Source organism: Perissodus microlepis, chromosome 13 (genome assembly GCF_051167445.1).
Source record: "Perissodus microlepis isolate ML-2025 ecotype Zambia chromosome 13, ASM5116744v1, whole genome shotgun sequence".
NCBI classification, from domain to species: domain Eukaryota; kingdom Metazoa; phylum Chordata; class Actinopteri; order Cichliformes; family Cichlidae; genus Perissodus; species Perissodus microlepis.
In genome coordinates, this window is record NC_140473.1 from 24,635,454 (window position 1) to 24,651,606 (window position 16,153).

Consider the following 16,153-nt stretch of genomic DNA (forward strand, 5'->3'; position numbering starts at 1 on the left):
TCGAGACCCTCTTTCCTCTCTTCTCTTCTGTGTGAGAAAATTACAGCATAACGCATGCATTAGCTGCACATTATCCGCAGCAATGGGAGGAGGGTTGACTTAAGTGCATGTTCTTTAAGTATAAATGATCCTCTACCTTTCTTTAGTGGGCATTTGACATGTTTGTGACTAATCTAGTTTAACAAAAATCAGTTGAGGTTATTTGCTCTTTTTTTTTTTTTTTTGTTAAAACTCCTAAACGACTAATAATGTGTTTTATATGTCATACCTGTGTATCGGAAGATAATTTGAGACTATAGTTAGGAATTCTGTTATTTGACAAAAAGTATTTATTTACAACACAGATGTACATATACACCCTTCAAAGGAAAAGCATACGAAACATGTCTTCAAATGAATCTTAAAGATGTGCGTAATACATGTATGAAGCAATGGATAATGGAAGCATTGATAGCACACACACACACACACACACACACACACTCATTCTCATACATGCACGGTACCCCTCACATGCATCCTGACACGCACAGTGACTTTTACATTCTCTCCTGTCTGTTGATCAGCATTACATCATCTGGTTAAATCAAAATGAATGGACTGTGGCATAAATGGTGTTTCCCCATAGCCTTTGCCTCTCCCTGTTATCAGGCTGCATCAAACGAAAAGGGGAAGAGAATCCATTGGCCATGCGAGTGTTCAACCATGTGACATAAACATCACTAAAACACTGCAAATAGACTTCCAGAAGCCCTCAATCACAGACACACATGGAGAAAAACAGGAAACAACATGTTTGTGGGACACACACTTGTAGTTTCCCATCCACAATGATTTTTTTTAGATTGTTTGTGAGCATACACAGGAGTCGTGTATCATGTCTGTTCCCCATCTTTACAATTACACTGTTTCTTTATATAAAAAACAAAACAAAAAAAAAACAGCATAGTGGCAACCAGATTAAAAATCTTGTTTGTCCAAAATGTTAGCTACTAGAAATTTTGTGTAGCTCGAGTTCACTGAGGTTGGATATTAAATGAGCTTGATTACCCCAAACATTATCAGATTTTTTTTTATACCAATAGAAACCGTCCACCAGTAGAGGAGGATATAATAAATTGATATGAAAATAATAATAATAATTTTAAAAAAAGATGGAGTGACAAGGTGTAGACAATGTAACATAAATACAATTAGCTGCACCAGCTTTTGCTGTGTGTTTCATGAAAGGGCTGTGTGTCCTATGCAGAGGAAAAAAGATCTCAATCAGTATTGTACTCCAAGCAATCCAAATAAAGGCCCTTCAAGAAATGACGGATTGATCGAATTGTTCATTTATTTACTTTTTGCTTTTAAAACTGCAGTGTGATTGAGTAGGGAGAGGGGACACGAGGGCAAATTTGATGGAGAGACGGCGCTCACACACAGTGTGGAAAAGAAACAGAAAAAAAAACAGAAAAAAAAAGAGAAAAAAGTTCACATCCTTTTTTAAAAAAATCTATTAGAAACAACATAATATGCAGAACAATACAATAGCATTTACAATACTTAAATTCCCAGTTCTTGTGAGAGTCCAGCGTAATTTTACAACAGTATACAGTATATTTTCTTTCTCCACTTGCTTCCCATACTAGGGGTTGATATAGTTATACTTTTAATTTCATTACTCTTGCTTTCCCTCCTTCCAGGTTTCAATCCACTATATTATTTAAAGGGCACCTCTTTTGCTTTGTTAGTGTCTTATCAGATACAGACATTGGCTTCTCTTTGGTCCAATTCCATCGTCCCAAAGAGTGGAGTGCTCCTCACAGGAAGTCTCTTTTGTTTGCCAAAGAGTCAAGACTAAATCAACAGGTGCCACATTCACCAAGGGTACAGGCAAATAGCCCAGCATGTCTTGTGGGTCATGTACGTTTGCAATCACAATCACTTTAATGGAGGAATCCATGTTAACTGGGTGGGCAGCAGCAGGGTGGGCGAGGTCTGGTGCCCTCCAGAGAAGAAGCAGGAGTCTGTCAGGACAGGGGTTCATCTGACTGGAGTGAAGTTTGGTTTTCTATGTATCACCTTTGCTAGATATATAGACGAGGATTGTTGGCAGTCACGGAAGTTCCCATGCTGCAGATACCAGCCAAATAAAATGTGTTGGATCTTGGAGGTGAACAGAGGGACTGCCATTTGTTGTCCCCATCAGGAAGTCCGGAAGTCCCCCTCCATAGCTCTATAGGCCTCTGTGAGACACAAGATCCCCTGGTTTGCCCTGCGCGTCTATGGAAAGAGAAGATGAAAATGGTTAATGGTTTTCCACTAAAAAATGCAGTCTTCTGTATAAAGTTTTTTTTGTTTTAAAAACTCCACTATATTTGGAAATGTTAGTCAGGTCATAAAAATCTTAAGACTGGAGCGAGTTAGCATACTGCCTGCACCACATGGGCAGAAAATATTTAACTACAAAATATATGAAATTGACATTAACTGTTCATTTAATACAACACTGGATCACATCATACTTGCTCTCACGTTACACTTATAGTATGTGAACACTGAAACAGTATAGTATGTCGCAACTACTGCAAACTCAACGTAGTGTTAATCTGGGTCAAAAAAAGACCAAACTGTGGCCTTCACTGACACTGTGTGGCTGTATGAGTGAGAGGGAGCGCATTGGAAGGTTTAGTGAGTTAATCCTACACCAGCAGTAATGCTTCTTTAACAGTAGGAGAGGACTTAGAAACCAAACACACATGATCGACTTGAAGTGATACCAAGGCCTGTGCTTAGCATTTCCTGGATAATCTCTTTAACTGGACTCTGAGAAAACTTAAAATTACCTTTTGATTGTTCGCCAGTCAACATTTGATTAATGATGACTACATAAGACTATTTCAGGTCAGTACTAACATGGCATGCAGTTTAATCTTGCTTTAAAGTGTAATATGCCTGGACAAGACTTGTTTGCGTCACATATTAACCAAAAACAACTTAAACTGGTGCAACCTGCTGCACACCATCAGACCTGCTCATACAATAGAAAAACTATGTAAAGAAAACCATCTTTACCGGCACCTCTCACTGCATTCCTCTCTTTAAAGCCAACAAAAGCAGTAATCTATCTTTGCAAGTGGAAAGTCACCATTGAGGATCTGCGGCCATTGTAGTCAAAAACCAAAGGAGAGGTGAGGCTCGCAGTCGCCTGTCACCTGAGTATGCCGCGGGCCTGTCCACGTGTTCACCACACAAATGAGAGGACCACTACAGATGACACAAAGGAAGGCAGGGAAAAGGACAAGGAGGTGCAGCGGGAGTAGGACAATAGAGAAGTGAACGCAAGGGCCCTCGATTGTTATTCCCCTCATACATCATTTTTCACCTGAAGAGAAAAGGCGCCACTTGCGTAAGGGAAGGGTGAGCTATTATGTTAGCTGTGTTAGATTCATTTACCTTGTTTTCAAGGGAGGGGGTGGTAGGAGTTATTCAGCCAGTGGCATCCAGCCTGTAACCTTTCTATTTTGAAACATAACCTGTGGCACTACCATAAATCAAACTATTATGGATGCGACTTTAAAAGCAGCACAGGCCAGTGTTAAGGAAATGATCTATGAAATTTCCATAACATTAAATATCTACGATGCAGTTTTTGGAAAAGGGTAGTAGAAATCAGAAAGCATACTGTATGTCTAATAACCACAGGACAACAATCCATTCATCTGTTGATTCTCGCCCTTAGTTTGTTTGGCTTTCTTACAGTTTCTCCCCTGGTTAACAAGATTGTCCTCATTACTGCGGTAAATACATGTCAAGGGTCTAATAAATGGTATGCGTGTTTGAGAGAGAGCACACATTGCTAATAAGGTTTTTCAGTTAATAAGCCAATCAATACATTGAGCTGTAACCCTCATTTCTTAGCCTCTGAGAAGGATTCCAGAGGGGCCAAATCAACAGTGACACACATTCACATGGACAATACAAGGGGGCGCAAAATCCCCATTGGGACCTGTTTTTTTTTCCTCTTTTTTCCCCCCAGTGTTCGTTTATAGTAAAAGTTCATCCAGCAGAAAAATAAGTTTAGGGTGGGGTGGAGGGGGTGACAGTGGGAAGGTTTGTGGTAGTTGATGGGATGAGGGAAGGGATCTTGACCTCTGCGTAGAAGGTTAACAAATTTGTGCTTAATGATTGGAGCAATGAATCCTGGGACAAAGGGTCTCCAGCCAAGACTGGCAGCAAAGGGGTTACAGACAGCGTTCACTCAAGCATTCTGCCCGACATTTTGGGAAAAGCTCCAAGTGGGCAGGCCCAGAAAAATTCCATACGCTCTGTGCTATAATTAATTGTCATGAAACTAAAAATTACAGTTTTCCGGGGCCACCCCTGGCTAATTTTGTGGAAGAGAAAAAGCAAGGGGGAGGAAGAAGGGAAAGGGGGTAAGGGTCATCTGAGAGTCACTCTTGTCACTATCAAAGGCTCAGTTCACTTCTGCTTCAGTTGCTGGGCTTCATCTCTGCTGACAGGTGTATTGTTTCGCAAGGGGATAGAAGCTCTGTAATCATCATTGGGTGGAAAGCATAATGCTCTTCACTAAGCAGGACTAATTGGCTTTAGTTTTAACTAATGTTGCAATGTGACTGCTAGGCACACCTTCTGTATCAACGCTCAGCACTCCTCAGCACAATAACCGCTCAATTTAGCCCCGCGGAAACAAAATCTCAACTCTGCTAATGAAAATTGCTTATAAAATATAATGAACCTGTGCTCTCTTAATCAAATAAGATAACCGCCCGCCCCCCCCCCCCCCCCCCCTTCATGTAATAACCTATTAATTTAATTGGTCATGAAAGAATATAACACATCACTTACATTTAATTGACCTAGAAAGGAAAATAGCAATATTTGACAGAGACAAGCTAGAAGCTAGTAATGGCTAGCTGATGAAGCTGTAAAGAAACGTTCCGTTTGTGAAGAAAAGTAGAAATATTTCTGTCACCATCCCTCTCCCATCTACTCTCTTCTTCCCTCCCTCATTCCTTCCTTCCTCCCTTTACTCCCTCTACCCCTCCCCTCTTTTCATTTACTCTTTTCTCTCTCGCCATCTCTTTATTCGCCCCTCCCTCTTTCTCCCTCTTTTTTTCCTTCCTCTGTCTACTCGTCTTCTATGTGCTTTGCCTGTCTCGCGGAGGATTCCTCTGGTGGCCCAATTACGAGATTCAGCAGGCAAATTGAGGCTGTTTAAAGCAAGGTCTGCTGGGAAGGCTAGCAGCTGCTTGAAAGAGGCTGCTTGGACACAGCGAACCAGCCCTGATGTTTACACACTTGCACATAAACAGACACACATGTCTCATTCTGAGGCATACTCTTTCTATTACAGTGTCTTCCAGCTTTTCAAACCTGGAATATGCCATTTGACGCAAGAATGTCTGCTATTGTTTCAGTTGTGGACATTTGTGACAGAAACAAGGGTGATATATTTTCACTATAGCACACACAAGCACACGCGTTGTGTGGAGGGTTAATGGTCTCTATTTTTGTAAACTGAATAAGTCAAATCCATTGGTCACACCTCTAGTGATGGCATATTTAATTTGGATCTAGTCAATTAGGCCCAGCTAAGCTCCATACCCTGCTGGCTACCTCCTCCATTTTTGCACTAGTTTGTGTCCCCTCCCTGTGCCAGGAGTAATCCTATTACCATACACACACATGCACATACATGCACACAGTTATAAACACCCACATTCAGCACATGTATGTATTTCACAATGTTTGTGTATAGTATCCATGTAGCCAGAAAGGCTGGCACACACAGGTACGCGCACATATGGCGTACAAACGGGCTAATTCTTACACATACACACATATAACAATGATGTTTACTACGATTGGACCCATAGCCACTTTATACACACTGTGCACTGTGACAACACCAAGCCTGTATACATCCAGAATTATGTGGGAGTCTGTTTGGCCCTGGGGCGAAAGAGAGAAGGAAGGAAAGAGAGGGAAGGAAAGAGAAGGGGAATTGGGGGGGAGGGCGGGTGAGAGAAAGAGAAAGAAAGGGAGAGAGAGAGGGCAAGAGAATTAGAGAGAAACAGAGAAAAAGGTGTTGTGTGAAAGAGATGGAGGAGCAAAATTGACAGTGAGAAAAACCACAAAGAGGGAGAGAGACAGAGCAAGCATTAGAAAGACAGAGGGAAGGGAAGGGTTGGGGTGGGGGTGGCACGGGGGGGGGGGGGGGCTCCTCTAGCTGGTTAGTGTGTGTATTAATGTGGCTCATGCATCAACAGCAACCCGGCAGATTTATGACACTTAAGGGGCGCTCACTTCTCGCTCTCTTTCTCTCTCCCTCTCCTTGCACCACAACTGCTTACATTTTTGCCAATCAGTCTGTTGCCATAGCAACGTCGTACCTGCCCCCCAATTTCCCCCACCCCATCGCACCACCAACTCCCTGTCCCAACCCATCCCCGCCTTCCTTCCTCCTCATCACCCCTCTCTCCTCCTCTCTGCCCCATGTTTAATAAAAAAAATGTGGACAAAACAGTTCATATAGAATAGATTTTTTGTAATTATCATCAGTGAATATTGCATGACAGCTTTTCACCTGCCTTCCTTTCTCTCATTCTTTTTTTACCCCCCTTAAACCTTCTTCTCTTATCTCCCCTGCCTGACATATAAAAAAAAAAAAGGTCTTGTAGCTTTTGGATATGTGAGAAAGTGAAGCAGCTACACACACATGCACAGGCATTACATACACAAAGAGTTACAAGGTTGTGATCAAAGGCTCTTATCACCAGACCAAGGGGTGGGAGAGTTAGACAGAGAGTAACAGAGAAAAATCAGCCTGGGAAGAAAAGGAGTCTGTTTGTAACAAAAACCCATTTGCTTAAAAAAAAAAAAAAAGCCTAAATATATCAGTTTGGAAAATAGCCATTTTCCAAACAGTGACCTTTGACATCTCACAAACACTCCCATTGTACTTGTATTTTTGTAATTATCTTGTGGGAGAATATTTCTACAAGATGAACATCTTACTGTAAATTGCACCCTCCATACTTCCTCGTGGTGAACTGTATTTTAATAATATACTCCAAGTCCAAAAAAGTCTTGGGCAAGAAAGCCTGTGTGTTTGTGACAAAGTGAGCATATTACTTACATCCCCCTGTGTGTTGTGATTGGTCGCACTGGAGTAGGGCTACATGTAGTGCCACTGACCTTCCATGCCCATGTTCATGCCCATTCCACCCATTGGTCCTAAGAAACACAGAGATAAGTTGTTAATTCTTTATTTATTTAATCCAAGTGTAACTAGGAAATGGTTTGCAGACACCGAGCGAAATAATATGATGGTTTAACTGTGACAGACAACATGCTGGATCTGCCGTGGTGAGGTGTGTGAAGGTGATGGGGAGGGGTGAGGGGTGGTTAAGTAGCCTGGCAGTTTATCCAAACCTGCTGACTTTGAGTGGAGGGTGAGATAGGGTTAGGGACTTGGGAGAATCCCAGAAAACAGGGGATAGAGGAGGAAGAGAGGAGCTTAAGGACAAACTCTGGGATTAAACCTGATGGCGTGAGAGAGAGGAACTGTGTGAGAAGGAGTAGGAGTGAGGAAGGAGATGGTTGTGTAATGTGATTGACCACACCTGTTCTGGTGTATTCGGGGAGGGCTAGATAACAGTGTGTTTGTGTATGTAGTGCGTGTATCCTCATTCTGTTGTAGGAGCATTGCACAGCATAAACTTAAAATACTAAACAGCAAACAGAGACAAAAAAAGTCAAGAATGACGCTGGTAACATAAGAATCGAGAAGACAAAGGCAAGAAGATGAGCTGAGAAAGGAAAGATGGGAAGAGCAAGAGAGGAAAGAAAGGGACAGACACGCTGCGCAAGCCTTACCAGGTGGTCTGATTCCCATGTGCTGCTGGCCGTCCATGACGAAACCCCCCATCGGCTGGCCATCTGGATTGTAGGGAGCTCCTTGACTTACTGTGGATGGAAGAGAAGACAGGGAGGAAGGGAACAGAGTGGTCAATTAGTGCTTTTAATTAAGGCTCAGTGGCCGAGGCGGGATCATCTGTTGACTGGTGCACGCACAGGAAGCCGCTGTTGTCTTTCAACGTCATTCTACTCCATGTCTCTGCAACTGAGTCTCCACTGTAAGCCCCTGGTAGACTTTAATACGTCTAAATGTTCTAAAAGGGATTGGACTGGGTGTTTAGCGCACATATGCAAGGACTGTTGTTTCAAGACTAGATTTAGACCATCTGGAAGAGTTGAGGAGCTGCTTTTATAGACTGACTAATTACAAACCAATGTAACATATTAGCATGACTCAACTGGGCTAGTGCAAATAAAAATTACTCTTAAACTTTAGGCCATAACATACGGTTGTTTCGTCTTTTTACCGCACTTTGCTCTCTGGGGGTATCGCAGGGATCGTCTAAAAGTTTGTTTTTGTGCATTTGATGTTTACATTCATAACATGGAAATAACTTTAATTTCTAGTATGTTATATTATATATTTATGGAAAATTCAGACTGATATATTTGGCGTGTTTGGAAACTGGTATCTTCAATGGAATTTTAGAAGTCAAAGTTTTGAGCTCAAACCAATGGCTAAGTTTTAAGGGGTAGAACATTTGTGGTTAGGAACTGTGGAATCCAGAAAAGACATAAAAATACTGCCGGTGATTTTTAATACTAAAGTACTGAACAGTTTAGACTCAAAGGTCTCAAACTAATTTTATGCTTCTCTAAGTAATTTTGACACTTAACACTGCAATGTTTGCAGTGCATTGTTACTGTGCACATACATTTAAAGAACGAAAAAGCGCTCTAATCAGTTTTCCTTTGGAACAATAGAAAGTCATTCTTGCTGAATAATGCCCAAACATTGCCTCTGCCTAGGGAGGAATGACAAGTGAAACCTGATAGGGTTCCTACTTTTTGCTCACTTCTATTGTCCCAGTTTCATAGAAATCCACTTACCTTCGATTTAGCCTGTTAGGGGGTCAGTCAAGCAAAAGCAAGACCTCGGCCCCGCTGAATGTCTTTGAACTTTACTGCGCCCCTAATGCCACCCTGACCTTTGACCCCTATTACAGGTAATAAAGTTTACGGCAGCCCAAACCAAGCCATGCACCAGAGGGACCGCTCACTCACTCCCCTCGCTGCCTGGACCAGCCACAAATAGGGTAGAGGGAGGGTGTTGAGAGGAGCGAGAGGGGTGTGTGTGCGTGGGTAAAAACAGGTCTGGAGCCAAAAAGCCAAACAACGGTCACCCAAAAAAAGAAAGGGGTGTAGTTGTCTCTCGGTTTGAGTCTAGGAGGAAGGGCCGAGTGGTTTTTTTTTCCCCTTCTTTAACTCCTTCGGCTCACTGGAAAAAAACAAAAAGTTGGCGGTGGGATGGGTGGGGGGGACTGGTTAAGAGCAAGGCTTACCAAGAACACAGCTAGTTTTGTTTGGAGGATAAAAGGAAAAAATAAATCCACTCATCATTAACTTGCTTTCAGCCAAATTATATTTTATAATTAATAAATAGCTTTCACTCCAAATGCCATGTCATAGTTGATTAATGATTGCTGTTAATGTTGTAACATTTTGGTTTTGATTTTAGTGCTCAGTCACAACAGTGAGGGGGGGGTGAGCCCCTGGATCTTTTGGACATTCCAGGGTCGGGGCATCAGTCCTGTATTTACCAGATGAGGGGCCTCCGGGTGTATGGAGTGTGGATGGCTTTCGCCTGTGCGACTTGAATACAGTAACTATAGAAGACTTGCCTGCACGGTTTGACTGGTCGATCATGGGCTGCACTATTCTCCTCCTCGCATTAATGAACCTGAAGTAGATGAAGAGCAGGGAGGAAAAGGGAAGTAAAGGAAGAAGGGACAAAGACAGAAACAAAGTTAGTGTATTTTTCAAGACAAGATCAGGCAAAAATGCTGACTAATACCTAGAAATCATGGCACACAGCACGAAAACAAACATATTGCCAAATCAGCCTCTCTTTCTTAGCTAACCATAATAATGATATGGAATAATTACTCTCCCATAAGCATCTCTGATCCCTGGTAAAGCCCCACTAGAGGCACAGTGAAAGTCACATCTTAACAACCTTAATAATCAAGGCAGCTGTCTTTGAAAATGCAGAACTCTACAACTTGTACAAACTTGCACAGCCTCGGCATATACGCAGACATCAGCCTGAACACTGGGGTCTTTGTGGGGCGAGGCTTAGCCACGATTTTTTTCCCTGCCTCTGAAACATTTTAACCCATCTTGCCTTGTTGGAGATGTTCCACCTCACAACGAGCTGAGATTGCTGACTGTTTAACACACTTGGCTTCGCTTGTAGCAGTGTGGGAAGTATTGCTGACAGAAACATGTCATGTTGCCACCAGTGAGAAGCACTGTTTTGGGTGATACTGTGTTAAGACGGGTGACCATTTGTTACTCTGTGACAGCAGGAGGTGTGTGTGTGTGTGTGTGTGTGTGTGTGTATAGTCTTAGACTAAAATCTTTTATACTTCATTACATCCTACAAAAGCAAGTAGGCCATTTATTGTGTACACACAAACACTGTTACTTACTCACACACTCTTAATCCCTCTCTCACTCCTAACATTTATTCACATACATTTGCACCCACATACACACTTATAGGTGGCGCTCCAGCTTTGGTCATCTTAAACTCTTGTGAAATGAACCTTTGACCCTCGGTGACCCAAAGGACAGAGGACTCTCGGGGCTTCTGACTTGATTTATGTGTTCCTGCTGTTACCCTACCGGACTCTTCTATTTCATCTCTGAAAGGGGAGCATTTGCTGAACTTTAAGGAAACAATAGTCCTGCTACACTTCTAAAGCTGGAACACAGTGCAGTTAAGAGCTTTGGGAAGGGACAGCAGGGGAACAGAAGCAAAACGACACTAGGATGCTGCGTCTGTTAATTAGTGAATGGAAGCCTCTCGCCTTATATGTATCCTGCATTATCTTGTAAGGACAGCGCTGTAGGGAAATAAACAAACAGAAGGTGGCAAAGGCAGATACCAAGAGAAAAATAAAATGATTAACAGCCTAATTGCTCCATTATATTTTGCAAGCTGCTTTAGAAAAACTGTTCGCTTTGGCAGGGATGCAGGCAGAGCTTCCTGTGAAGTGAAATTTTTTTTACATTGGAAAAAAAAAGTTGCGGAGATTCTGTCAACCTTTGAACTTGAAGCTTTGGGGCATTTTTTCTGTATTTGTTACAATAAAGTATACAACCTTGGAATTTCAAGGGGTAGAAAGAAATAGAAGGAGGTAGGGAGGAATGCAAGAATGCACTGACATGGCAGAGAACCATCAAATGAGGGAACGTCTGGAGTTTTATCACCACCACCACCACCACCCCCCCCCCCTCTCTCTCTTCCTCCCCCACTGCCCTGTTTTGTTGGGGGAGATATGAGAGGAGGAGCAAGGGAGAGGGCGAGGAGGGTTGAGGAGGCCTGAGCATTCCTTTAACTTTGCTCTCCTCTCCACTGCTCTCCAAACCCTTTACAAGGTTAACTGGAGGCCAGTGCAAGCTCACTGTTGATCTCTCCCTCCTCTTGTCATCCATAGCTGTCTTATTGTCACCATTTTTATTCTTTGACTCTTTTCTGTCTCTTTGTTTTCCTTTTCCAACATGGCTTCTACCTCTTTTAAACATACACTGATGCAACAAAGGAGGATTTTTCAGCAATAGGTGTACACTTCTTAGAAAGTCAGGTATTCATTCCTTGCGCAATAGGGCTTAAGGCATATGTGGACTTCAAACTTGATGTGAAATATGGCAAAAAGAATTTATTTACTCTAAGGATTAAACAGGCAATGTATTAATGAAATAATAATCCTACTCCTACTGCTGCTACTAGACCTACAGGTGATGTTATTATTGCGACTCCTAAAAAAACAACAGTGTCCATGCCTCTCTTTCTTGTATCTGTTTCCTTCTCCAGCTTGCTCCCTTCTTATCATTCCTTCCCTGTATGGTGGAAACTGGCAGCCCACCTCACAGCAACGAATCTACAGTCTAACCCACCAAATCCCCTCCTCCTTTCAAAGACTCTTGCCGGTTTCCTGTCCCTGTCGTCCCTATATCTGAGGCCAGATGCACCATGGGGGCTGGAACAAAGGATAAAATGCTTCTCATAATAGCAGCCAGGGGAACGGAGCGATGGAGAGCGGGAGAATGGAAGGGAAGGAGGAGTGAGAGAATCAGAAAAAAAAAAAAGCAAGGGGATCTGGTCTGCAAACCAGACACTCTTGCTGTGACCGTTAATAAGCTGACAGAGAGAAAGACTTGGGGGGTTGGTGGGGTTAGGGTGAGGGAGATGGAGATGGAGAGAAAGGAGGGAAAGGAAGATGGATGAAATAAGAGAGAGAGACACAACTCGGAGAGAGATGGAATGATGGAGAGAGAGAAAAGAAAAAGAGAAACAGAGGAGAGAAAAAATGGAGCGGGGCTTCACCTTTTCACGACCCCTGGGTGCTATAGGGCCTGTGTGTTATGGCCTGTTCATTCCCCTGGCTCCCATCACAACACAATGAGCTGCACTATTCAGCTCCACTCAGTACAACAATAGCTGGGCTATTTTGGCGTGACACACCACTGGTGGTACGCCTAAAGTTGGGCAAAGGAAAGAACACGACTTGAAATAAAATTTGTTGGAATCCAACATGGTATGAACACCGTCAGGATGTGAGCTGGATTCACACCAAGAGCACACATGTTTGACATATGCATGCACCCATGACACAGTGGATCAAGACGCATGTCGGCCACGTGTTATGCCAGAGTTGAAGGCACTAAAGTCATTTAAGGAGACAGAGTTTTATTGTTTGGGTTTTTTTTGTTTCTTTCTTTTTTGTCGGATCCATTTCTCCTTCTGAGATTGCTAATGTCTGGATTAATTCTCCTACCCCTCTCCCTCCTCTAGAAAGAGTGGAACTGATTGCGACGGCGTCTGCCAAGCCCTTGCTAATGTCCTATTCTCATTACGTGCGACACACACACACACACACACACACAGACATACTGAGCCGAGTCAGCTGCACACAGGTGTACACGAAGCACACGTGAAATGCCCAATTAAAAGCAAGAAATTGTCTTTTTCATCAGCTGCCTTTGTTGCGTGACCAATTAGGGGATAATTTAATAACGAGCAGTGGAAAGATGCAGATTGGATATACAAAAGGTTACTCCACAAGCTCATTGATTTAAATTCATGTGGAGTTCTCAATATCTGTGGCACACATACTCACACATGCATATCTCCTGAGCCAACTACCGATATTATATTAGTAATATGAGACGCACAGAAACACACAAATACGCACATACAGCGCACACATCCACCCCACGTTCTCAACACTCACTTACGCTATTACATTAGTAATCTGAGAGAATTTTGCACACGCGGCCTGCACACATCTCATATTTTTACACCGCTGGATATTTCAGCATCACATACATTCATCAGGATCCAGCGGTGTATTTCTGCGCACGCCGACAGAGGTTTACATGCATATTCAAATCTGACAGCCACTTAAAATAACTCTGCAACCACACATTCCTCTTAGCTGCCAATCAATGTGATTTAGACGCAGTAAAAGAAAGCAAGCTTTGACGGGTAGAATCATGTAGCTTATCATCAGGCTGTCACTGCATGGATACCATTGATTGTCTCCTGCTCCACCACAATTAATGCATGGCCCATATATCCTTCAGATACACACTGATGGTGTGCCCGCGCGCTCTTTCTCTCTCTCATTCACCCATGTAATGTAAAAAAAAATCTCTCTTTTTTAACTCTTTATTTGTTTGCTCAAAACTTGCTGTTTTTAAAAAAGTGACTTTAACACATTACTCTTGCTTAATATTATCCAAAATAATAATTGCACATTTTCACACACATAAATTCAGTAACAGTTATCCCAGCCTAAGCCACGCATTTATTTCTGCAGAACTTTATTATCCCATCCTATGTCCCAGAACATCACCATCTTCTTAAGTAATTAGTTATTTTATTATACAGCTCACATATTCTCTTATGCACAGCCGGGGGTGGCAGGGCATTCCCGTGCTTGTACCTGCACTGTGTATGTGTGTATGTGTGTGAGTATACTGCATGTGGGTGTGCAAGGGAATTACAGTTATGAGTTTTTCCTTTTGTTCTCCTCAGTTGATGACTTAACTCATAAATCACCTCCTTCTCATTTCCCCACACTCTATCTCCATCCCGCCTTCTCTTTCTCTCCTCCTCTGTGTCGTTTTCGGGTCAGATGCATGGATTAGATGCTTTAGCTTAGTTTAAATAAACTATCAGAGCTGCTTGCAAAATGCCTAGTTGCAACACAAACAGTTACAGCATGGGAACAGTTTTAAACAAGACTAATTCAAATATGACTCAGCTTTATTTGTTGTGTTTACATGACTTTTATATGGACTAATGCCCCTAAATAAGCACAGACGGTACTTAATGAAGGGTGAATTTCATTAATCCCCAGAGTAGTGGCACAGGTTAAGTTTGGTTAAATATTAAAGTTCATTGAGAAAAATTGTCTTATTAAAAATTTGCAGAAAAAAAAAGGTAAAAAAACCCCAAAACTATTTAATAATTACAATTGTATTATTTTTGTACTTGTGATGCCTTAAAATAATGTTACCTTGTAGGAATAGTGACATATTCACAAAGCAGTGATGCATTTAGGATCATCATGTTGTTTTCTCTCTTATCCTATCAGTCTTGCAGTCATCTCAGCTGCATCTGAGACCACTTGCAGGGAACCGGGACTGGTGCAGTTTATCTTGGGAAGTAAGGTTTTGAGCTAAGATCTAGACTGTGCCAAAAGGAAAAAAGGCTACTGCAACTATCTATGTGTAAGCCTTACATTGTGCAAAATGACTGGATTCGTCTTAATTGTCTGTGCAGCTTTCAGCAAGTACAAACACTCACATGAGTACAAACAGTTAATGCATAGCAATACTTGCCCTGCATGTGCCCACTTGCCAGTTCAAAGCACCGTTGTCTTATTTGCACCATTTTTCCTAATGCTGCTCAGACAGATCAACCAGCAAAATATACCTATGACAACCTGCAGCCAGATGACGACATGTGTATTTCATTTAAATGTCCATACTGAAGAGGAAAACAGTGGCACATCACTGCTGGCGAGCAGAAATGTTAATGCAGACCCTTCAGAAAACACAGTCAAAGCACCTCCGTGTGGTGGCATGAACTACCAACAAGATGAGAGACCCACAAGCAAAAATGCACAGGTGTCCAAACTGAATAATGCTGCTAAGACAATGTGGGCCAAGCAGAGGGGCAAAACTCTGGGATGCTGTCACTCAGTATGCTACATGTGCAGCAAGCATTTTGTCACTGATTATTCAAATATCCATAGGTCACTATTAGGCTACTCCATTTCTTTATGTTAAGCTAAAACAGCATGCATCTGGTATTGTAGTGGATTGTGCATCATTCAGAGAACTCTGAAAAGCTAAAACATTGCAACCACCTAACTACAGCAGTTTGCAAACAAATAGCTAATATTAGCTTTCTAATGTTCCTTACATTTGGAAAGCAAAAGGTGTTTTTTGAGTTTCGAGACCTGCGTTGCTTGTTGCGGGGCCAATGTTTTCTTCTTTAGAGACAGTGTAATGATTATATTACACTGTCTCTAAAGGCCCTATCCACTGGGTCTGTAGAGAAGATGTGTTAACTTACACATAACCTTGGGGTTAGCTGTGACACTACGATGAACATGGAGATATAAAAACAATATAGAAAACAGCTGACAAGTAGGGTTGAAGTAAGGTCATGCAGGAGTAATGTGATCAGATTGTTTGTCTGTAGCTTTCTTGTTATTAATTATGAGGCCTGTATTTCAATTTAGCTTAACATATAAGTATTTATCAGGAGGCTCCAAATGCATGCACAGCTATTTACAGACACACCCACTGAAAAACATACACATTAAGTAAATGCAGGTCTGCAAATACAGCCCCTAATAACACGAGGTGGATTAGCAGGATCCAGCGCCGCATATGGAGGAAAACTTAAGAAAACAGTGTGAAATTTAAAAGGAGCTTTAGACTGAGAACAACCACGGGGTCACTTAATCCCCATTACGGCACA

General features: G+C 42.1%; 1 protein-coding gene across 1 annotated transcript in view; it reads right to left on the reverse strand.

Moving 5' to 3' along the window:
- Positions 1–306: 306 nt before the first annotated feature.
- Positions 307–16,153, reverse strand: part of meis1b (Meis homeobox 1 b) — a 77,374-nt gene continuing 61,527 nt past the window's right edge. The window contains exons 10-13 of the mRNA XM_084949480.1: positions 9,771–9,829; positions 7,888–7,977; positions 7,148–7,245; positions 307–2,268 (exon numbers count right to left, since the gene is read on the reverse strand). Of these exons, the coding sequence (XP_084805606.1) occupies positions 7,187–7,245; positions 7,888–7,977; positions 9,771–9,829 (208 nt within the window). The 3' untranslated portion in view covers positions 307–2,268; positions 7,148–7,186. The remainder of the gene's footprint in view (positions 2,269–7,147; positions 7,246–7,887; positions 7,978–9,770; positions 9,830–16,153) is intronic.